The sequence below is a fragment of the Parambassis ranga genome, chromosome 7 (genome assembly GCF_900634625.1).
Source record: "Parambassis ranga chromosome 7, fParRan2.1, whole genome shotgun sequence".
In the NCBI taxonomy this organism is placed as follows: domain Eukaryota; kingdom Metazoa; phylum Chordata; class Actinopteri; family Ambassidae; genus Parambassis; species Parambassis ranga.
Genome location: NC_041028.1, coordinates 12,413,131 through 12,436,316, shown reverse-complemented (window position 1 = coordinate 12,436,316; position 23,186 = coordinate 12,413,131). Strand labels below are relative to the sequence as shown.

The following is a 23,186-nucleotide window of genomic DNA, read 5'->3' as shown; positions in this document are numbered from 1 at the left end:
GTTTACCTGTTACAGAGCTGTTGTGATCACTTCCTGGTGTCCAAGACAACTGGATGTTCCTAGGACTTGACAGTTCAGATATCACTAAATTTAATGGAGCATCAGGAACATCTGCAGCACAAAACACAATGACATTAGACACCTTAACCAGCACGCATATTGTAGTTCTGTCTATGTTTTAAATGAATTCAAAATGTGATCAATACTTATAGAACATCACAATGCATTACAGCATGCACTGGTCAAAAACGATCTTACCTAGTACTGTGAGCAGTGCAGTGGCGTTGTCCTTGTCTAAGCTTGTTTGAGCAATGCATGTATACATTCCTTGATCGCTTAGGTTCACACTCATGATCTGCAGTTTGCCAGCATCCACAAAGTATCTGAACCAACAAAACATCTTTAGTTTAGGCTGCAAATTCACTTCAGTTATCAGGTTTTATGGTATATAGTGGGAATATAGTACAATACCCCCACTAAAGCCATATTCCTTAAACTAAACAAAAAGAGTATAGTTTTAGTCATTAAATATAATATACTGAAACATTAGCATTCTGAAAGTTGATATTATAATTTATATAACTAAACAAGTTAACTAGAATTGGGACATGGAGCAATGCTTTTGGGTCTTTATACTTTATACACTGGTATATAGGCACTGAACAAAGTCTTTTTACCACAGGAATAGCTGAGAACAAACTATTACAGTACAAACTATTACACTAGTACAGCCAGTTACCTGGAATCTTCCCCTGTAGAAAGTTGAATTTCCTCCCCATCCTTCCTCCACACCACCTCAAAGGTGTCCTGCAGACTTTTATCATACTCTGCCAGGCACATCAACTGGGCTGTGGTCCCACTGATGACCTGCACATCCTGAGGTGGACTTAGTATTTTTGTAGAATCTAAAGATGAAACACAAGGCCAGGGATGAAAACGTCTTATCTCTGTTCTAACAAAGAAAGGTAAAGAATGGTTAATCAAGATTTATATTAATGTACTACTAGTCCTGTGTTGCTGAGATACCTTTCACATCCAGCACAGCAGTCATTTTTGTTGTTCCCTCCATATTACTGGCAGTGCACACATATTCCCCACTGTCACTTTTTTCTGTGTTAATGATTTTCAATGATTGGCCGTCCTCAAGAGCTAAGAATCGCTCCCCCTCGATGGTGGTCTTATCTTTAGTCCTAGGAGAGAAAGTTTTCAGACATCTTTCAGTGTGTATTCTTTTCACATTATGCTTGTATTAAATTTTGCTGTTATTTTAGTGAGGAATTTAGGTAAGAAACAGTTTGAGTTACAGAATAAGTGAAATAAAAATTGCCGATTATGTCCCAGGCAGCAAAACTAGTGTGGCCCAAATCTGGCTCATTTCTGCGCTCTTATCTGGCCCACTTATGGCGTGTAATGACAGCACTCAAGTGGTCCACATCCATTTGCCACATCTGTGCCACAAGTGGGCCAGACCATAGTCACATCTCCACCAAAATGAACCAAATAAACTGCAAGTGGCCCAGAGCTGGGCCATTATAGCCTCACAGGCAGATTACCCAGTGCTTACTGCGCCACATCTTAGCAAAAGAGGCCCACATTTGCTATTTTACATGTGGGCCACTAGAGGCTTGCATCCATTCCGATAGGGCCAGATGAAGGCCATGAGTGCTGTATCAATGCCTGAAGTGGGCCACATTTGCGTGCTATCAGTAAAATCAGCAGTGTTACTACATACCATGTAACACTGAAAGTGGTTGTGGACTTTTCAAGATCCTTTTGCTCCTTTGTGTAACTGTAGTTATGTTGCAGTGACAGCTAAGGGGATTATCCCAATTTTGAGAAACGGAGGAGGATAGTGTCATTAAAATGACATAAGTGTAAACATCAGAGTGTGTCATACAGGCACCTAAAGCAGTGTGGGATTAATAGCATGACTCACTGCTGTGATACAGAACATGTGCGATGATTCATTAATTAGAATGTCCTGTTAAAGATGTTCTGTATGAATAAAACCCAGTATTTACTCAGCTGTGTATGTTAATTATCCGATTTAATGTGATTACATGTCATATGTTACATGCCCATAATAAAGGAAGCTATTTTTATATGGTGTCTACAGGACTTACCAAACGATGCTGGACGGTGGAGAGCTAAAAACTCTGCAGTTCATGATGATGTCCTCTCCAAGTATGACAGGGTACTCCTGGTAGTCCTTTGTCAGTATAAGAGGAGCCATATCTGAAAGACCAGGTCAACATCACACTGCCTCAGATGTCAAGTTATGTCAAGCACAACAGATGAATGAAAATACCAAAGGAATTCAGACACTGGCATCACAGAAACATCATACTGGACAACTATTTTGATTACAATATAATAATATATTAATTGATTACAATTGATAATGACAATCTGTCAATGTCTGTCAGTAAAATATAATAAAATATGGTGACATGGTGCCCAAATAAAAAGAAATGTTGAGTTACATAATAAAACAGAGACCACCCAGGAGGTGACAACCCCCATATGTCGGCCTTTTTATTAAGCAACACATTGCAAGTTAACATCTACTCCTCCAGACAGTGACTCATGCTGGAAGCAATATTAACAGGTAATAGTGACTCAGTGTTAAAACAAAAGCAAGAAGAGATAAAAAAATCAGATCCTATACTTAAATAAACCACACAGCAATGTAGATTTACTCTTATTATAAGTGACACTAGAATACAGGTTTTAGTAGTGCATTTAAAGATTTTAAAAGCTTGTTATGTTATTGTGCAAAAATATTCATAACAAAATAAGAGAAAAAAAAATCCTCCACAATGTAGTGAAGCAGAAGATATAATGTGCAGTGCCAATAGACAGATGAATAAAAGTCCATCTATCCATCCATTCATCCATCTTCAAACCTGCTTTGTCCTGCTGTACAGCTTCACAGGGGGGCTGGAGCCTATTCCTGGATAAAAGTCATTCCTCATAAATTGTCTGAATGCTTTGCTTAAAATGAAAGCTACAAGAATTTTATGAAGGGGATTTTTGTTCAGTGTTTAGACCTTGCTCTGCATTGCAACCATTTGCCATCGATGTGCAAATGAAAGGCGGTAAAGACACTTTGAATAAGAGCTCTGTTGTACACAGAAGATGCAGTCAGATGCCAGCTAAGGGAGTTATAATGCAGGCAAATCAGGAGGTAACCTGTGCGTCTGTAGTGGTAGCACGATGAAGCAGAGGTTCACTACAATTTCAAGGCTGTGCAGCTGTGTTTGGGAGCGTCTCTTCTTCAGAAACTATGAGGTGAACCTATGTGGACACATTTTCTTTGGGATATTAGCTACTTCAGTCAATGGCTTCCTGAATGATAACACCCTCTGAGAACCTTTGAGATCAGATAACAGAATATTTGTAACATTAATGAACCTCAGAATCTGAAATACCTGCAAGATGCTTGAGTCTACACATACACTTCACAGACTACGTGCTAGAAAACAGTGTCTGGCTGTGCAGCACTCTTGTCTTGCTGTTGTACTCACTCGTGACCATGATGTTCACATTGGCCAGAACGCTGCCATGAAGATTTGAGGCTTCACACTGGTAGACGGCACTGTCCCCTGGTCTGGCATTGTGAAGAACCACGGTGTCATCGAGCACTCGCCTGTTGTTCAGGGGGTCATCTGACAGCAACAGCAACACAGACGCAACATCAGAACCAATTATTACCAATTCCTTAGTGATATCAGTGTATGCCCAATTCAGTGCACTTTGTATTTTGAATCCCAGGTGACAATTCTTAAATAACACTAAAAAAAGACTTTACAATTACTTCCTTTTACCTCTGAAAACTTTGCCATTCCTCCCCCATGTTATGACTGGTGGTGGGTTACCACTGACCGAGCATTTGATGTGAACGTCAGACCCAGTCACAGTCAGCTGGCTTTGAGGAGGATCCGTCAGCCACCTTGTTGGTTCTGGGAAGATGTTTAAAAAGAGCCACATTGGTCAAAGTCAAATCTTCACACAGCTTTTTATCAGCAAAAGCAAAAACTCCTGAAACCACAAAAGCTTCGGATGCTGACCTTCGACTATCACATCAAAGTAGTGTACAGCCTTTCCAGCAGAGTTTTGGGCCGTGCACATGTATTTTCCCTCAACGCTCTCTTCAACAGCAGATATGGTCAGCAGCTTATTAAAGTTGCTCAGTTTTCCCCGGGCACTCAGACTGTCTCCCATTTTCATCCATTCTATGGTGGGAGTGGGACTACAACATAAAAAGATGACATCTTAATATCTGTAACACATATGACTGTATAAATGATAACACAGATTGTACACATACAATCCTTCTGGTATACACTCCAGCTGCAGGTCCTCTCCTTTCAGAACCACCTTCATTGTCTGAACACCAGAGGGCAGCAGCATTCTGGGTTTTCTGGTTACGGGGACTTCAACTGCATTGAAGAAAGAACAGACCTCCTCACTTACCTGTATAAATTCATTTACTGATCATTTCCACTACACATTAAATTATAGTGCTATATATGTATGATGTCTAGCTGTTTGAGGTGTGACTTTTACTCACTAGCACTGCTGCTCTCTGAAGATTCATTTTCATGGTTCACTGGAATGAAAAGAAAATACTGTGAGAATGATGCTGGTATGGGTAGTGATGCTTTCACCAGCTTGTGATAATACTCAGTCTACTCTGAGGTAACATCAGTATTATACATGATGAGGCATGCCCTGCCTTTTGGTATGCAACAGAGGAATATCCAAAATATGACAGTACACGGAAACACATTGAAATGCTGTTAGAAAGACCAAAATGATTTAAAATGATTTTCTGTCTGTCAACATATCTTATTAACTTTTTACGGCTCTGTTATTGATTACGTGTGTAAACCTACAGCTCTTGACCATGACAGCCATGGCGGATTTATGGACAATGGTGCGTATTCTGGTGAACTCAGCAAAGCAAGTGTAATCAGAGCGACTGTCTTTCTGTAAGGCATTAGAGAAGTACAGGTTGCCATCAGTTCCCATGGTAACCCTCTCATCTTGCTCAATGTGCCGGAGACCTGGAAAACAACATATTTGTATCAATATGGCGCCATCAATGTCAAAAAAACATTTGGATCTGATCGTAACCCATGTTTCTGAAATTTGGTTGCTAAGGAAGCAACAAAATGACAAACCACAGCACACTGTAGTTTAATGTTTGATAAATGTTAATGGCAATGCCCTGAAGAGTTTCCTAAAAATAGACCTGGCCTAGTGCTCTATTGCAGCATATCTGCTTTATATGGAGCCATTATTTAAGTAACGGGTCAGTGACACTCTGTGTCGGCCCATACGCAGTTTTTATAAGGCTCATTTACGACATAGCCTTAAGACACTGGCTGTTTTAAAGGGAAGTTATTTATATATATATATATATATTTAAACAAATATTCAAATTTATGTTACATTACACTATAACTTTGTGTTTGATATGGGTTAAATGCCAGTCTGGGACTGAAGTCACAGACACCAGATTAAACAGCTACATAGAGCACAGATAAGCAGCAATGTGTGAATTTGGTTGGAAGACTTTTTTCTATGCAGACAAACAAAATCCACTACGACTTTTACATTAACGTGTGAAAACTAAAAACAAGCTTGGTGAGTGTTTTTATGCATTCTCCTGCCTGCCTGTGGGATCATCCTCTTGAGCACCTGAAAGGCTGTTTTTCTTCACTGAAGCCTGTTGGAGGCGGTTGAGGACGTTTCAGGGTTTGACAGAAATTTCAGCCCCTTTAGCAAAGCACTTCAGACAGCACTGTGACCTTTTATGTAGTAAATCACTCTCTCTAGGAGTGGTGGAAATAGGGCCCTTGAGTGAGATAAACCTGAGGGCCCAAAGCATTGGCACATCTAACTGATGGCAGTGGATTGGAAAGACAGCTAGTGCCTGCTTCAGTACACACGGTGTGATCAGCCACTGTACTGCAACTCATCTGGAGGGTCCAGGCAAGGATATTGATCCCTCACACTCATAATCAATATTATTACCATAGTATAAATGAAGTATTGTTGGTTTCCAGCATTGTCTGAATTATGCCACCTGTGTGTTAAACAAATGTTTAATGTCTTACCAAGAGACATCCAGTAGATCCGCCGTGGAGCCACACCTACTGGTGGGTTACACTGCAGGATGATTGGGTCTCCCTCCCTAACAACAATCGGTAGATATATTTCCTTTGGAAACTTTGGGAGACCTGATGAAATTGAAAATAAAACATTATCATAAAAAATACAGGTTTATGATGACTTTGTGGAGTATCAGATATAATGATGTTACTTACTTGGAACTATGACTTCAATCTCCGCCGTCATGGCAGTTCCAAACTTGTTCGAAGCGTAGCACCTGTATTTACCTTGGAACTGGAAGAGGGGCTTGTTGTGAAGCACAAGGGTGCCGTTTGAGGGATGTCTTTTGATTGTTGTAGAATTTGGATTGATAAAGGTTTGCTTATCTTTTGTCCATCTGTATCTGTCAGAGCAGCGCATGCAGGAAGAAGGTTTGCATCAGTGATTTAAGCTTTGATGTCCTTTTACAGGCCATCTTTATTTGTTTAACGTCACTTGATTTCACTTACTCTGGTGGTGGGTTGCCACTGGCTTCACACCTGATGGTGATGGTGTTGTCAAAAGGAAGTACAATAATGGGTCTTGATGAATGATTTATTATGGTGGGAGGTTGCTCCACTATAATATGACACAAAATAACATAAAAGTTAAAAGTTAAATTAAAAAAACTTTTTTTTTTTAAAAAAAAGAGAAAATACAAGATTAACACTGTATAATCAGCATAATCATAACAAGCTGCTAAAAATAAATAAATGGAAATTAAGAAATGACACTCTACACATGATTTTCATGTCAATTACACCTTCTTCAGTACTGATTATGTAAGAACCGGTAAGCAGCATCTTAATCAGTTCCGTGACACTCCTACCTTCCAGAGGGATGTTCAGCCCTGCAGCCCTGCAGGTCAAGGCCAAAAGCAGGACGAGCTGCAGGCTCCCTGCCAGCCTCATCACCTTTCACTGGTTAAGGGAGACGATGGAGATCAGGGGAATGTGTTGATGAAATGCCGTCACTTGAAGTATGCAAGGCACAGAGGACCTGGAAGAGTCACAATGACACATCACAAGTCTTGCACTCATTCACCATGATCAAATGGAAACATGCATACAGTGCTCCTTTGCCCAAAAAATGTGCTGCACATTAAACCCTTAAAATCCTGTAATAAAGGCCTGATAAAGAACTTTCACCCTTATTAAATCAAGATATCCTATTGAACCATTTAGCTTCAGTTGCCCGTTATTGTTGAGATGTTGTAGCACAACACAGCATAGAACTTGTCTGTAGATTACCCTTTGAACTGTAAAGCCTGGCTGGTGGCATCGCATGGCTTGCTTACAGTACACCCGACTGGCACAAAGGCTAAGCCGATGTCTGCTACGATTGCTAGATCCAAGATGGCAGTGTATAAATTGGTCTAAGCCTGTCAGTGTTTCACGGCTTAGTTCTCAGAGCGCTGAGACTGTGGCGGCATCACTGGCAATGCCAAATGGGTTCACCCTCCAGCTAATCCTGCTATCAAGAGAATGAAGGCAGGGAGCTCCAGCAGTCATACAGTACACTGCTTAACAATGACTGAGTGCTACTTTGAGTTCTTCTGAGGACACAAGGCTGCATATGTTGTCCCCTCTTAGTGAGAAAGGTTAATTGTTATAGACTAGATTCAGGATTAAGCTGCTTGAATTTAGAATCAATTAAACAAATTGAGAGAGAATTATTTGCAGTAAGGACTCTGTGAATGGAATGGTAAACAAAGCTGGTCGAACGTTAGTTCCACTGGAGTTAACAAGCTTTCATGCAGCATAAGGCTGTAAGCTATTACAGTGTGCTGTTTTTTACGATGCATAGAAGTACAAACTTTACAATGACAGTGTTGAGGTTTATATCACAAAGCAGCAGAGTCTGGAAAGTCCTTGTCAAGTTGAAGGCCTTTTAAGTCTTTTAGTGACATGAAAAATAACTTTTTTTTTATCAAGATTTGTACTGATCCTTTCATTCATGTACAGTAAATCCGCTGCCTGGTGCACACCCGAAGAACTTTGTGGAGTATGACAAATTACCGAACTTTATGCACATGGAGATCTGCAAACCTGCCACTTTAAAGATAACTCAAACAAAGCTGACAGTCCGTTTTCAGGGCAAAAATCCTCAGAGTGTAAAAATGGGGTGGAGTCTCTATGTAAACACATAACAAAGCATTTGTTTTTGGAGCCAAGGGATCTATTACCTGAACACATGGCAGATCATAGCCACAAATCCACAGGGATTGTGTTACCTAAGCCAATAGTTGGCCAGGGCACAACAAGTGTGACTACTACACGACTAATCCTAACATACACACAATGTATACAATGGCCATACCCTCCCTCTCCACACCCACCCCGTTCCTATAATCAAACGTCCATTGAACATATCAGCAACTCTACACACTCTGCAGGTGTAGCTGCAAAGTACAGACTGCATCTACTTGTATAGTAAGTACATCAAAACTCACTAATAAAGTCAGACTTTTCTTTTCCAATACTTACAGCTTTTTCAGTCATTTTACATCTTAAGTCCACCTCAAGCAGAGGCCCAAAGCAGCTGCACTACAACTCCATATAAAAGCACAGGACTGTCAGGGGATCATTCCTACAACTCCTTCTGAACTAACAACTGTCTGACATGTCCTTCCTCCTCCACCTCACGTTGCTCCTCTCCTGCTGCACGGACACGCCTCCCCACCCGCCCCTCCACTCAAGCAGCTAAAGGATCGACAGGAGACTCACTGAAGTGACATATGTCGCCAAAGCCTCTCACTTGGCAAAGAGGCTCTCTAAGCCTGTGACAATGACTGGGACAAAGGCTGCACTGCGGGGCTACTCAGTGAGCATTAAAGAGAGGGTGGAGAGGAAGTACAGACATGTCTCTCTCTCTCTCTTTCACACCGTCTCACTCTCTCTCTCACCCCTTCTTTTCTTGATCCTTCCATCCACAAACTATGCAAACCCATTTACACCCAGCTCAGTCTCAGTGATTTTAATGCAATGTGTCTTGGCTCTATTGAAAAGGGAACGGAATCATCTTTTCTCAGAAGACCAGATCTTTTGTGGTAGTGTACTTTCATTTTCCATGCAGTGCTCCGGGGTATTGACAGATGAAGGCTTGGTTCTGAAATAAACATGGTGCTGATAAAAGGCACAATTTGGCTTTTCCTTTCCATCTTTTCACAAGGTCCTTATCAGAGAAGCAAATAGTTTCTTATCTGGAGAAATGTAAAGATTCAGTTCAGTCTGTATTTCTCCTTCAGCTATTCAAGCACCTTAAATAGCCTCTCTATGTTGAGGTCTCTGATGTTATCTACCAGCAATTCTCTCAATGGGCTCCATTTATATTGCAAAGCTATGCGGGCAGCATCACAGACACTGTCCTGAGATTGTTTCCAAAGGCTGAACCCACAAGTTAATTTGTTGAGCCTAATGAAGCCATAATGACAACACCAAGAGGGTAAACAATGTGCACTCTGCCCTGTAGGGTCAGCCAAGCAAGAAAATGAGCTGACACTCAGTGCCTAACATATTAAAGTCTGAAATTAGCTAAGAGAAATTCTTTGCTAGTCCTATAGATGCCTATTCTAGCACATGTATAATGCAAGATAGGAAGTGAAGGGATTAATCTTTTAAAGAACGCGTTAGTAAGAGTTACAAAGAAAAAACAAGCTTAACTGGATTTACTTTTAAATAATACGTCTTCCTTTCTATACTGCTTTTTTTAAAAAAAAAAAAAACTGGATAAAAAAGTGGCATAAAGTAAGTAACTGATCCAAACTTCCCCACAGTTGAGCCTATAAAGTCACTGTTTGTGAAGAATGGCTGAACATAATTACACACTTCATTTAAGATGGTTGTCATCACTTCAAATGGGGCTGTTCCATGTTTAAAAGACCGTGGCTCCTGTAAACAACAGAGAAAAAGACCTGCACGTTCACTCGAGGCTTCACATGCTCTGTAGAAATGTGCTAAAATTATAAATAAAAGGTCAAAAGCAGTAAAAGCATAACATGTGCATACAAGGATATTTAATTTCATATTGCATGTTTAGTCTGTCGTCTTCTTGCCATGAAAAAAAATAGTAGATTAAAATGTGGTATAGAATGTGAATAACAAATTTTGACCTGCTCATAAGTGGAGGACTAGATATAAACCATTTAATAGTACTAACTGAAAATGAACTACTATGCTTTACTCCCCACACAGTGACATTAAAAAAATCCATGAGAATGCACAGGGAGCTTGTTCAGGGCCTCTGCTCATGACCGCTTCTATTGAGTTTGTTAAATTATTGTATCCTGCAAAACAAACGAGAGACACATTTTTAGATTCTGACTTTACGTCTCCACTGGCGTCCCATTCCTCAGTGATGACTAACCTGCCCTGCCCTGTGCCTTGATGTGTTTCCTCCTTCCTAAGCAGACCTTGCCTCTGGGATTTTTTTACTATAATTACACCTTTTAGCTTCTCACTTTAGGCAAAGCTCACAAATACATAATGATTACAAAATATCTCCCAAACAAAAGCAAGAGAGGGCTAGGTTAAAATACACGTGGGTGTGTGTGACAAGTGTAATCAACATAAGGACAGACGCACCCACTATATACTTTACATCACAGCAGCAGCTGTTGTGACCCATTCACAATTCTTTCACTTTTACACAATAGATAATCACAATGGAAAAGATTTCAGCGAGTGGTAACCCGTGAAACACAATGAAGGCTCTCCACAGAAGGAGACATATGTACAAAAGATGTTTTGCTGTCAACGCAGACAATGACAGCTATGAGGGAGGTTTCAGTCGTCTAAAAACATCCACTGATGCTCAATACTCCACATGACAAACGAGCACTAAAGGTGCTTTTGCAGATTTCCAGCACTATATATTAGTAAAGTAGACAAAGTAACGTCAGTGAGTTGGGGTTACTGCCTTTAGGTGTCATTCCTAGCATTCAGGCTGTCACGTGACAGTAGAGAATGAGTGTTCTGGCCTCTCATAAATGGTTTACTACTGATTATGCAGTGAAACCTGTAGTAACAGGTACCTGATCCAGGTGTCATTTATTTCAAATAGTTTTTTCTATGGCTGAGAACAGACAGCAAAATATCGAAAACCACATACAAATGTACATTTATGAATATAGTTTCACTAATATGTTGTCTAAAATGTTGATTTACACACAAAAAAAAGATTGTGTTGCTATCTCTAAAGTTTAAACCAATCAGGTGGCTCTATCAGCTCCAGTGATAGCAGAGCTTGCATTTGGAAACAGCGCGGCAGTAGACTAGACTGTCTCTGGCCTCCTGTCCTTTGTATATTTAAAAGATGTGTTTGAATTTAGAAGTCCTAAAAACAATTGGTGGATATATCAGAGCGTTCTGTGTCGGCCTCAAACAAAAGAGTTGCGGGCACTGTTTATCAAAATGGCACTCAACTGATTGTGTGAGTACCTTTACTTTTAATACTTTAAGTAAATTTAAAAGTAAGTACTTAAGGCTTACTTTACTTAAGTAGGATTGTTGATGTAGCACTTCCACTTATACACAAGTATTTTGCTGGGTAGATGTACTTTTACTTGAGTACCAAGTGTGGACAAATCAAAAAAGGCTATCATCATCATCATCATCATCATTGTCATAACAAGGAGGTTTCCTGTAAAGTTCCAGAGGAATTCCAGACACAACAACACAGATAAACCTATCTCAACTAGCCTTTGTTGTAACATAAGCAGTAGAGACGTACTAAATGGCATTTAACTGCCCAAAGCCATGTTTCTCCTGTAAACATGCCTCCTAACCTTACCTCCACAGTCAACAGGTCCTACCGTGAGTTGCTGCTTTAAAGTGTGCCTGGCTTCTGTTTGTGTCCACACAGAGCTTCAACAAGCTAGTAATCATGTGGGCCTGGAATTCAAGCAAACATCAACATCCAACCTGAGCATCCAGTGTTATGTAAAGGGGCAGGCTTAACAGGTTCAATGTAAACATGTGTAGCTGCTGCTTACATTTCAAAACCCTGAGTCACGGCAACAAAAATATTGCCAGCAATACACAGGCACGTGTCAGGTTAGATATAAACAAACAATTACCAGTGCAGTGCTTTTTGGTGATATATCCTTTAAACAGGAATATCATTTATTCCTGTTTAAAGTGACCAAAACAAAGATCTTAATGATCTTAGATGCAGATATAGTTAAAAAAACTCATACATTTTCAGGTCATCAATCAGTATACTGCCAGAACAGTAGTATCTTTCCTCAATCATAAAAAGAAAAGTCACTTGCATAGCATGCATGCTTGTGGAAGGTTTTTCGACATGCTCATCAAAGTGCTGTCAAGTTGTACTCAGTGGTGCATGGAATGACATGAAAAACTGCCTTAATAAACAGGAGCTAGCCTGACACGCAAGTACATAGCGTGTTATGACAACAGAAAATTCCTTATACATAAAAGCAGTCCTCAATGTTGAGTATCCCCTTTATAAAAAGTTCCACCACTCCTTCAGCCTGTGAGATAATAATTGTTAAAAGACAAAAAAACATTAAAAAAGTCAATGTCCCCTGATTGACAAAGGCAACATGAATCACTATAGAAATATGTCCTTTCCAGTAGTAGAGTAACAAAGAGTGGCATTCAGGAGCTTAATCAGTTTTCCACAGCTAGCAGCACAGAGAAAGAGAGAGTGCAGACGTGCAGTCACAGTCAGCTTCCTCCCTTTATACACTGAGGCCATGAGAAGACCTCTTCACACCTTCTTCACACCGTCACATTGTTCACCACTGTTGCAGGGAGGCAGATAAGCGAGCAATGCTGTGCTCTATGGTCTGCACTAAGCTGGTAATTAGTTTATGGGATAATCTCGAAGGCCTAAAGTGGTATTTAGTTGACCTGGTAAAGTCTTTATTTTTGAGACATCAACAAATCTAGAGAATTTTTGAGAAAAAAACAGCCATCTATACAAGTACAAGCTGCATTGCTTCAGTGTTTTGACTGCCTTTGCAAGAGGTTTAATATTTTGTAGGATGACACCTAGAAAATATTTCTCTTCACAGCCATGTTTAAAGGTATTACTCTTATTGACAGTTGCTCTAATTTAATATTTAGCTCCATATGTGCTTGTTAATATGTGTGCTGAAATGTGTCAAGCAGTCTTGGATGCCATATGCAAAGTCTTTTAATATATTTTGCTGGTCAGGAGTCCATAGTATTTACCAGACTTAGGTATTAATAAATGTAAAACAATAATATGTATTATATTGTGTAGTTGCTTCGATCAGAGGAGCTATAAATAGGACACTGGCACTGTGAGTGTGTGTACTATTTGCATGCAGGATTAGCTGCATGCAAATGCATTAGCTTAACATGAGACACTAGAAGTGAAAACATGTTTATTCACAAGGCATTCTATGTGGAGGACTTGAAATGTGTGCACGCAGTGCAAGTAATTGTCATCAGGTGGTGTGTGATGGCTCTACTGTACAGGGCTAGTGGAAGATTACCAGCTCCTCCAAAGATCTGAGTCAGAAGCCTCACATCCAGATGAAACCTGCCTGGTCTTGTTGCATGCACACATTGTTGTGCACGCTATCACCTTTTCATGTGCTCTTTCCCTTTTAAACACCAAAAACACAGTTTGGGGATGTCAAAAGAGTAATCTGCTTGTCACTTTTAAATAAGAAATGTGGGCCATTCTTTAAACGTTCCGCACCTGCAGACTAGTTCTCAAACAGAGTAATCTTTTCACCATAACAGGTTTGTCTGAACAAAATCCTGCCTGAGACAGGACTTCAGTCTCATATGAGCAGTAACACGAGCTCTACAAATATTAGGTTGTATCTACATTGGATGGCAATGGGGAAGTTACAGAGACAGGTAAGATTACAGCGACCAGACTGATATATGTAGTAAAGACTAGAATGGACATTATGATGATTCAGTGAATTTGACCTCTTGAGTATAAAAAGTCACATAATAATCTTATTTACATGTTTTTTACAGGTTGAATTTCTGCTTTCTGGCCTTGAGGGTTGTGCATTTCGTAAGGTCATGACCTTGTGCTTTGACCTCTGACCAGCAAAATCTTTCTTGGGTTCAAATGAATGTTCTCCCAAGGCATGCCTGACATATCATGTTCATGAGAATGGGACAGACATATGTATGAACAACCCTAACGCCCCCGGGTCCCAGCTGTTGACAATGCATTATAATGCATGCGTTATAATCAATGACTTACTGGTATCTGCCAAGTTCTGATAAAGTGGAAATAAATTACTTCTGAAACAACATGCTGCAACCTGGCAAGGCCCATGAGGTCTCTCTCATAACATAATTCCATCAGCAGCAAGCTTTGACAAAAACTTTTTTTAATCAAAATTGAAACAACTGACAGCTTTTACAGCGGCAGTGTGTAATAATGAAAAAAAAATCCATGACACTTTATTTTATCTTCCCCATTATGGATCTTGTTTAGTCAAATAAAACAGTCATGGTAAATCAAATGTCAAAGGCAGCTGAGGAATTTCATCAGCTGTTTCTGAAAACTGACCGCTAATTCTTTCTTGCTTTGACCTGGTACGCCCTCCCGGCTCAGAGCCAACATCAATCAATAGTCTTGGTGGGTCAAATTCTGCATAGACAACAACCATTTAACTCATACCTTGCATCACCCTGTGTGAGCAGTAGCGTCACTGCTGTCTAACGCAGGCCCATGACAGGGGTATCCCTGTGAAAGTGTCAGGGCCTTGCTTCATTAGCATTTTTGGAACACCATGAATGAAAGTGTTTGTTCTGGTTTGTGCACCCAATTGAAAGGATCTATTAAAGAGTGTTTTAGGGGCTCCGCTGTGTTAGGTCGGAAGTTTGGGAGCTGGTGTGTGGAGTGCCAGAGCACAGTTAAAAAACATCCTGAGGGACATAGTGGCCCAAAATCAATCCATATGCAGATGGCACACCGCTTGACATCTTTCAGCATGCAAACAGGTGTGCCACATAAAAAAGTGACATCAATCAGGTTAATAAATGTTTCAACAAAGACGCTAAACATGTTAGCACTCTGAGATTAAACAGAAGGGTGGCTGTTCTGTTTAAAGCCAAGTATCGAGCAAAGCCTGTTTACTGGAAGTACGATTGCAACATTCCCAGAGGCAACTCTGCTGACTAATAATTCATAAATACCAAATTCTCAAACAAAGGCACTGCTGGACTGAAGACGCGGCTGAGGAAGCCTGGTCCTAACAGCAAGCTATAATCACTAAAAGTAGCTTAGATGACAGAACACCTCACAGGCTGTTGTTGGATAATTTTCACACTAAACAATGTGATGCAACTACTTCCTCCGTTGTTTACTGACAGTGTAAAAAGACTATGTATTTGCAAAAGTGTCTTCATTACCAGCTTCCTACTCTGTAGGCTACTCCCCAAGACAAGAACAAGCATATCCCATTCCCAGAACCAAGGACACCCCCAGACACATACAATCAATGACACACAATGTTGTCATATGTGTTAAACACAAACATTTGTAATTTGTATATAAAAACTTTCATTCTATCTATATATTTTTTATCTATATTTATATTTCTTTTTTGTATTTGTGTTGTACAAATAAGGCAGTTAAAAGCAAGATATTTTACCCTTTAATATAAGGAATTTCTCCAGAATAAAGCAATGATTCAACTCAACTGAAAATATCTTTTTATCTGATAGAATTTTTAAGCTTCCTTATCTTTTCCATTCATTTGAAATAAGCATTTCAGACAAGTGAGATGCTGGCCGATTTACAAGAAACTCTACAGGGTCTGATGGTAATGTAGATGAATATCAACACCTGCAGTAAAGCCAGCGCTGGGTATTTGTTTTAGATTACTGTGAGGAAGGTTGTGACCCTTACAGAGAATGGAGGTAGTGAGCAGGAGACAACAACAGCCAAAAAGCAAGGATGGGTGGGTGGGTCGGGGGGGGGGGGGGGGGGGGGGGGGGCGTGAAGATAGAGTTTCTGGGGCTATATCTATGGCACAGGAGAGAGAAATCCATGGGAATTCAACTCATTAGCATATGAATCAAGTTCCAGCAACAAAAAAAGAAAGTACTGAGTTCAGGCACTGTTGTTAGGAATACCAAGGGTAGATGAGCAAAGTTATAGCAGTAGGGTCAAAGTTAATCCTTCCATGATGTGCCATGCTGAGGATTTGAGAGGGTTTGGGAAAGTAAGAAAAATATAAAACAATCACCACAGTCACCATGGCAAACACCACACTAAATATAGATAAAAACAAATATTTGTTGGTTAAACAAAGTAGTGCATTTATAAGATGTTTGCCATTATTTGCTTATCAAATTAGCAACTCAAAACGATGTTGCTGGGTCAAAAGGAACATCGAATGCGGCCTTTTTATAGACACTAAAAGTCACAGGCTGTTGTGGTTTTCTACAAATATGAATTGAGCCTTCCACATCCATGACTCGCCCACATTTTCTGGTTTATTAAAGGCACAGAAAGGATGATTATTCTAAATGTCAGATGTGAGATGAGTGCACTTCTTATGAAGCAAAGTGACTGAATGCAAACTGACAGTGGATTCACGCAGAAAATGCCATTACGCTTTGACACTGTGAAATGAAAATCAAAACTTTTCAAAGTAAATAGCTCCTCTGTGGAAACAATGAGAGAATGCAAACGCACTGTAGCAGTGTCTCAGTAAATCACAGCTTGCTGTTTTGTACACACTGTCACACTGGGACAGGTATATCCAGCATATGTTGCGACATGCTAGGTATGCTGTCTCCGCCTGTTTACTTCAGCTTTTAAAGCAAGAGATACTTGTTTCTTAGGAACTTCTGTAATTGTGCAATTGGAGCCTGCTAATGCCAGCCCCAGCTTTATTGGTGGAACACAAAAAAAACACACAAAAAATATGTCAATAACATATAACAACACACTATTAATGTGCTCCTACAATGACCTGTTAAGGCATTAGATACAATGTTTCGTGACAGAATGCAGTGTTTAGCTGCTGTCAGCATCTGAGCAGCTCACTGTTATCCATTAGGAGCAGCTAGTGTGTAAGAGCCTTACCAGGCAGGGGGTGAGAATCTCAACCACTTAATCATTTAGGCACTGGGGAGAGTAAAACCCCACCCCAATCAATTGCAGTTAACAAAATTATGGCATCAACATGAAGCCGGTGCATGTAAGAACGTAAGTAAACCTAATGAAAAAATAGTCCCAATCATAATGTTTACTCTTTTGTGGTTTCCATAATGTGTGTGTAAATGTCTGCACTTGTTGGAATTTCTGTGTTGAGAGTTATTTAATGAGGCATATACTCACCAGGAGAAAAATACAGCCTTACAGAGTTAAAGCAGCAGTTCACTGCATAGTATGGATAAATTAAAGGTTTTTCATTGCTGCATAATTAAAGCCGTTAAACAGGCATAATATCAGGGAAGCAGGGAACAACTGAAGCATAAACTAATATGTTCAGAATTACAACTGAACTGCCAAATCACACAGCATTACAAATGACTTAGTTATCTGAAGGATTCACATTACTGCTGCATAAAATCAGAAAGAAGTGTGATGAAGTGTTTTGATAGAGAAGCTCAATAATCACATATTTTACATATCAGTAGTCTCAGAGAAAGCATTCGTGTGGATTAACACTTTAAATACAGTTTAAGCTGATAATCTGAGAAAACTGCATACATGAATAAATTAGGGGGTCTGTGTGAGTGCTGATTCTGCTTTTGAGAAAGAAGACTGTCAGAAACAGCTTTTTAATTGATCTTTGTAATGATCAGGATTTAGTCTATTTTTTTGTATTGGTTCCAGTAGTATCACAGTTCCACTAATTATCTGCACAGTACTTTGCACAAATTGAATTAATTTTATGTGTGAAGCAGAATAGCAGGTGGTTCTGCTGTGTCGTTCCCATGGTCGTTCCTGCTGCTCGTGCTTGTTTTGTGCCATAAAGACACACAGTGGATTTCCCCTTCAAACGTCTTACTCACTAATTTAATGATGATCAGTATATGACCATGAAAGAGAAGCTGAAGCTCAGATGCGTATATGTGAGGGGGAAATTTATTGGCCTGCTCAGAGGAATGCTTGTGAAATATTTACAGGAGTCTCTGGCACAGAATCTCACCAACGATCAACACTTTGGTTTAAAATAGTCAGAAAAGGATTCCCGGGCTATAACATCTCTTGCTTTTTTTTACAGACTTGTTAGAGCATCAGACTTTTTCTCACCACAGGATTAAGCTTTTGTTCTGTGGAAATGTCTTTAAAATTCCTAGTAACTTTTTCCAGCATAGATACTTGCATTCTTGTTACCATGGTGCCTGGCTTTCCGCCTCTCAGCCCCAGCAGTTCCTAACTACCAAGAGCAAAGGTCACGACCGCTCCAGCCGACAAATGTTTGGTGAAATCAACGCCTCACACAGGGGGCACAAATAACTTTGCACCCCATCTGAACTGGACCAACTGAAGTTTCTGCAGTGAGCACATAAGGACTGGGATGATCTGGCTTTGAGGGCAGTCACGTCTGCTTTCTTAAGCATCCAGCCCCCCTACATGCTGCACTTTCAGGAGCTTTTGGACAAGTTCAGCTGACAATAGGCTGCATTCCTCCTAGTGAGTGAGGAACATGGTTTGTTGGCACTTAAAATGCTCTTCACAGCATTCATCTGGCATCTCCCTTTTGAACAGCGCTCTCACTGTTAAGCCTCCTGTTTCAGGACAAGAACTCACTTTGAGACAGAAATACAGAAATAAGTTGTGACATCTACAGCCCATCTCCCTGTTAACTGTGACAGCATGTCCCAGCCTATGAAGTAAACATCCTTTCTGTGTGTGGTCACCTCCTGCAGAGCAACCATTACGAACTCTCAAGTCGGTACACAACACGACAAACACCATGATCGCCATCTGCCTCTACAGCAGGCGCATGTCCATAAAAACATAATAATAATAATGATAAGAAGTCCTTTGTGTTGGACAGAAGTATTTCCTATGACGCACTGCCTTCCATGTTCATACATGTCCCCCCTGCGCTTTAAGGCTGGGAAGATGGACATGAGCCAGGAAAGGCAGGTTCTTCCCACTGCTGAGAGATTAAAAGCAGGCTCAAAACATGTTTGTTTTATCTCTGCTGATGCTAGCATCTATGGGTTGATTAATTAGGTGTTGTTGTGCTATAGGGCTTCATTCATTACTGTCCAAACTAAATCCTTTTAACAAACTGGCTCTGAGCGATGTGCTGGTAGGGACAAATCACTGTCTTGTAAAGACAGTACTGGCAGTTATGAGCATGCTTTAGATGTGATGAAAAGCAAAAGTTTATTCAATAACAGTGTTCCTGTGCGTTGATTGTTGTCTGTGGTGTGCGGTTGTTTTTGACGCTCCCCTTTTTTTTCATACAAACTCTGCAGAAATCATCTTCCCACTTACTGCTTCAGCGCTTTGTTGTATTTCATTGGTTGAAGTCATCCTGTGACAGGTGGTGTCTGCCAGCTATTCTTTTCAAAGCAACTTTCCTTCACAAACATTTTTCTCGTTTGACCTCCAAGACGCCTCTGTGCAACAAACAATCTGACACATCGGGTTAGCTCATTTTATGTACCGGCGGATACGTTTTGAATATGAAATCTATTTCTATGAAATAGACAATTCTTCTAGAAATAGACAATCTCTGGAGGCATGGATTTATAATAATATTAACAATGCGTTGATCTTATGTTGAGCTTTTCAAGGCACCCAAAGCACTTTACACTGAAAGCATTATTCATTCACTCCACATTCACACAGTGGATATATGGATTTATATACAGTGGGTACAGAAAGTATTCAGACCCCCTTAGATTTTTCACTCTTTGTTATATTGCAGCCATTTGCTAAAATAATTTAAGTTCATTTTTTTCTCATTAATGTACACACAGCACCCCATATTGACAGAAAACAGAAGTATGACATGGTCCTAAGTATTCAGAGCCTTTGCTGTGCCATATAATGAACTCAGGTGCGTCCATTTCTTCTGATCATCCTTCAGATGGTTCTACACCTTCATCTGAGTCCAACTGTGTTTGATGATACTGATTGGACTTGATGAGGAAAGAAACACACCTGTCTACAGAAGACCTTACAGCTCACAGTGCATGTTAGAGCAATGAGAGTTATTTTGTTACACAGATTGCAAAAGTGGGCGATCGATCTGAATCTGGATAGTTGAGTAAAAATATCTGACTACACAATGGTGTAACAAGTATTTTTACAAACAAAAAATAGCTGTTACATCATCAGAGTAGATGTCAACACATTTTCTATTAGTGAAATAATTAATCGACTGTAACTGTAGTTAAATTATCCAAGTGCAGTCTTCCATTAAATGTGATATAATTGATTTTCAATGCGTTGAAGATACAATCTGAGCAGGATGCAGGATGTCTCTGGAAGTTTAAATTGAAAGCTGACCCTATTCTCATGTAGCAGCTTGCTGTTCTGTAAATTCATTTGTTGGAAGCCTGGCCCAACATCACCACAGGGAGCGAGGATCCCTGGATTCCCCAATTACCACGTTTCAGTCAAGTTGGGTCACACAAAGAAAGAGACTCGACCCATTTCCCTGTGACAAAGCTGCAGGGTCCTGAATAGGCCAGCTTCACAGGACTAAAGCGTGGCCAACGCTCTGGGCAACTCAACCACTATACCACTCGTCTCCACTCTGTCAGCGGCCAGACAGAAGAGCAGAGACAGATGTCATCTCCCACTATGTAAAGAATTCAGAGTGTCACTTCCTTAATGTGAACAAGTTTAACACAACTGTATGAAGAATCAGCTGAGAGAATCAGACTACACCTAAATAATCACAGCAACTTTCAAAGGAAACAAAACGTGGTGTTTTACCTTTGTGAGATAAGAAGAAGACAGCATGTGATACAGACTTCAGTCAAAACTTATTAAGGTTTGTTTTGGCTTTCTGCTCTGACTTGTACTTTGACGTCAACTGTACACTTTCATTTTCCCTGTTTAATGATCACACAGGTGTTAAGTCTACACCTGAAAGTTCCCCTGATTTACGGTAAAGTGATAAATAACAGGAAGAACTGACACTTTCTGAATGTCTTTCTGCCAAAAGCTTGTTTAAGTCTCAGTGCGCAACAACTCACCAATAAGAAGTGATGACAGGAGTCAAGTCTTCTACCTGTTTAGGACTCGTCTTCTGTTCTCCTCCTCAAAATGAAAAACTGATGAAAACTTTCTGTCCGCAAAATAATGATTACCGTAGTAGTAGTGACGGAATGGCAATCATCTCCCTCTGGAGTACTTGGTAGGCGTGCACTTTTTTTTCCCTTTTTTTAAAAACTCTGTTAATCTCTTTTTGAGTGACGGCGAAAACTGCGCAGTAAACAACTGCTGCTGCTGCTATGACCCACGTCAGTCTCTACAAGGTCGTTTCTCTATTTTGGAAGCTGCTGAGGTCAAAGGACAAGCAGCGACTCTGGAATGACTGCTGTCATGTTCTATAAGCGGCGCAGGCTTTAAAGTCAGACGTGCACGCGTACAGAACTTGAGGAAATGATACATGCGTCCACGCATGTGCGCGCGCACACACACACACACCTTTTCCCCTTGCTGCGTGTACACGCATGGTGCTACAGTCAGATTTGTTACAGTGACTCTAAAGTACAATCAGTGTTCATTCATGCGCATAATTGTCCACATCTAAAGAGGATGAATGGCTGCTGAGTGGACTTTCCCTGTTCTCTATATCATGGAGCTATAATTTCAATGGACAAGTGCTGCTTATTCTGCTCTTATACTGTGCACACTATAATGTGCTGAAGGCAACTGCTGTTTGTACAGTATTAGTCCACACCCATCAGTGTTAATTCACCAGCAGAGTGTGGAGCCGTATCAGCTGGACAAGAGCTGAAACATACTGTCATCTCAAGTGCCTTTTCCACATCTCTGAAGGAATGTGAAGTGCAGATATGTCAACACAGACTCGGCCTACTTGTCACAAGTTTTTCTAGTGTAATATATATATATATATATATATATATATAAATCGATTCAGAGGATTTCAACAATCCAACTGCAGTGCGATTTAAAAGTTTTAAAGATAGCGGAGCTAGAAAATGAACAAGCAGTTCTGACAACATTATGAATTCTCCCTGTTGTGAGTTTAAGCTCAGGAGATCAAAGTACGCTGCACATAAGCCACAGTGAAGAGGGTTGAACTTTACTTCCATTAATGTACCTGATTTGTCTTGGACAAGCTATAAACACACCAGGCTGAAGCAAATATGCCGCAATGACTCCCAGTGCCATCAAACTACACACTAAATGATCCTCTTATCTCCTGTAAAAGATTTATAGTGATATAAGTTTGAAAATCAAGGTCAGGTTGTGTTTTTGTGTTAATAAGTATACTGTTTTGAGTCTCTCATTATGTTCTTTCTTTTTTTAATCATATCACAGTCATGTTGACTGTGCTGTGCTTTGTGCTGTTCCCACGAGGTTCCAGTGTCATTGTGGACCTATACAGAAAAAGCTCACATTCCAATTACTACTCGAACCAGCACTGAGCTCTGAGTCCTGAACCCTGACATAACCCCCCCCCCCCCCCCCCCCCCCATTAAGAAACACCAGAACACTGCTGCGAGATCACACATTTTCCCCCATTACAAGGCCATTGTGCTCCACTGACCTGTAATCTTGACCTTCAGTCGTGTTTGTATCTAGCTCTGAGCTCTGAGCACTTCACATTCTGATAAGTGACATCTGTCGATTCCTCATCACGTCTAAGTCCCACAATGTAAATGTTACATGGGAAAATAACTTTTCCAGCTAAACTGAACACTTCACAGGTGTTAAATCACTTTTTTATCAATTTTGAGGAATCCCAATGCTAGTTCACTCTGTGGCCTCTAGTTTATCCTTAAGAGAGGAAACAAGCAAAATATATTCCAGCGAGGAAGGAGTGTAGAAAATGTAGTTGCCATGGTAATGGCTGTATAGTTTAAAGGCCGTCCTTCCTC

The 23,186-nt window shown here is 40.3% G+C and overlaps 1 protein-coding gene across 9 annotated transcripts in view; it reads right to left on the bottom strand.

The window, feature by feature from the left end:
- chl1a (cell adhesion molecule L1-like a) overlaps positions 1–21,658 on the bottom strand; it is a 36,475-nt gene extending 14,817 nt beyond the window's left edge. For 5 of the 9 annotated variants that reach the window (XM_028409131.1, XM_028409137.1, XM_028409138.1 and 2 more), the window contains exons 1-16: positions 8,646–8,790; positions 6,989–7,158; positions 6,630–6,738; positions 6,336–6,523; positions 6,126–6,248; positions 4,899–5,069; positions 4,574–4,612; positions 4,331–4,442; positions 4,071–4,252; positions 3,828–3,962; positions 3,528–3,668; positions 2,124–2,235; positions 1,027–1,190; positions 740–905; positions 259–383; positions 7–111 (exon numbers count right to left, since the gene is read on the bottom strand). In XM_028409131.1, coding sequence (XP_028264932.1) covers positions 7–111; positions 259–383; positions 740–905; positions 1,027–1,190; positions 2,124–2,235; positions 3,528–3,668; positions 3,828–3,962; positions 4,071–4,252; positions 4,331–4,442; positions 4,574–4,612; positions 4,899–5,069; positions 6,126–6,248; positions 6,336–6,523; positions 6,630–6,738; positions 6,989–7,070 — 1,954 coding nt within the window. In that variant the 5' untranslated portion in view covers positions 7,071–7,158; positions 8,646–8,790. Of the gene's footprint in view, positions 1–6; positions 112–258; positions 384–739; positions 906–1,026; positions 1,191–2,123; positions 2,236–3,527; positions 3,669–3,827; positions 3,963–4,070; positions 4,253–4,330; positions 4,443–4,573; positions 4,613–4,898; positions 5,070–6,125; positions 6,249–6,335; positions 6,524–6,629; positions 6,739–6,988; positions 7,159–8,645; positions 8,791–9,986; positions 10,006–11,949; positions 11,992–21,048; positions 21,162–21,311 lie in introns of those variants that run through there. The other 4 variants (XM_028409132.1, XM_028409133.1, XM_028409134.1 and 1 more) reach the window with 4 other exon arrangements.
- Positions 21,659–23,186: the final 1,528 nt, after the last annotated feature.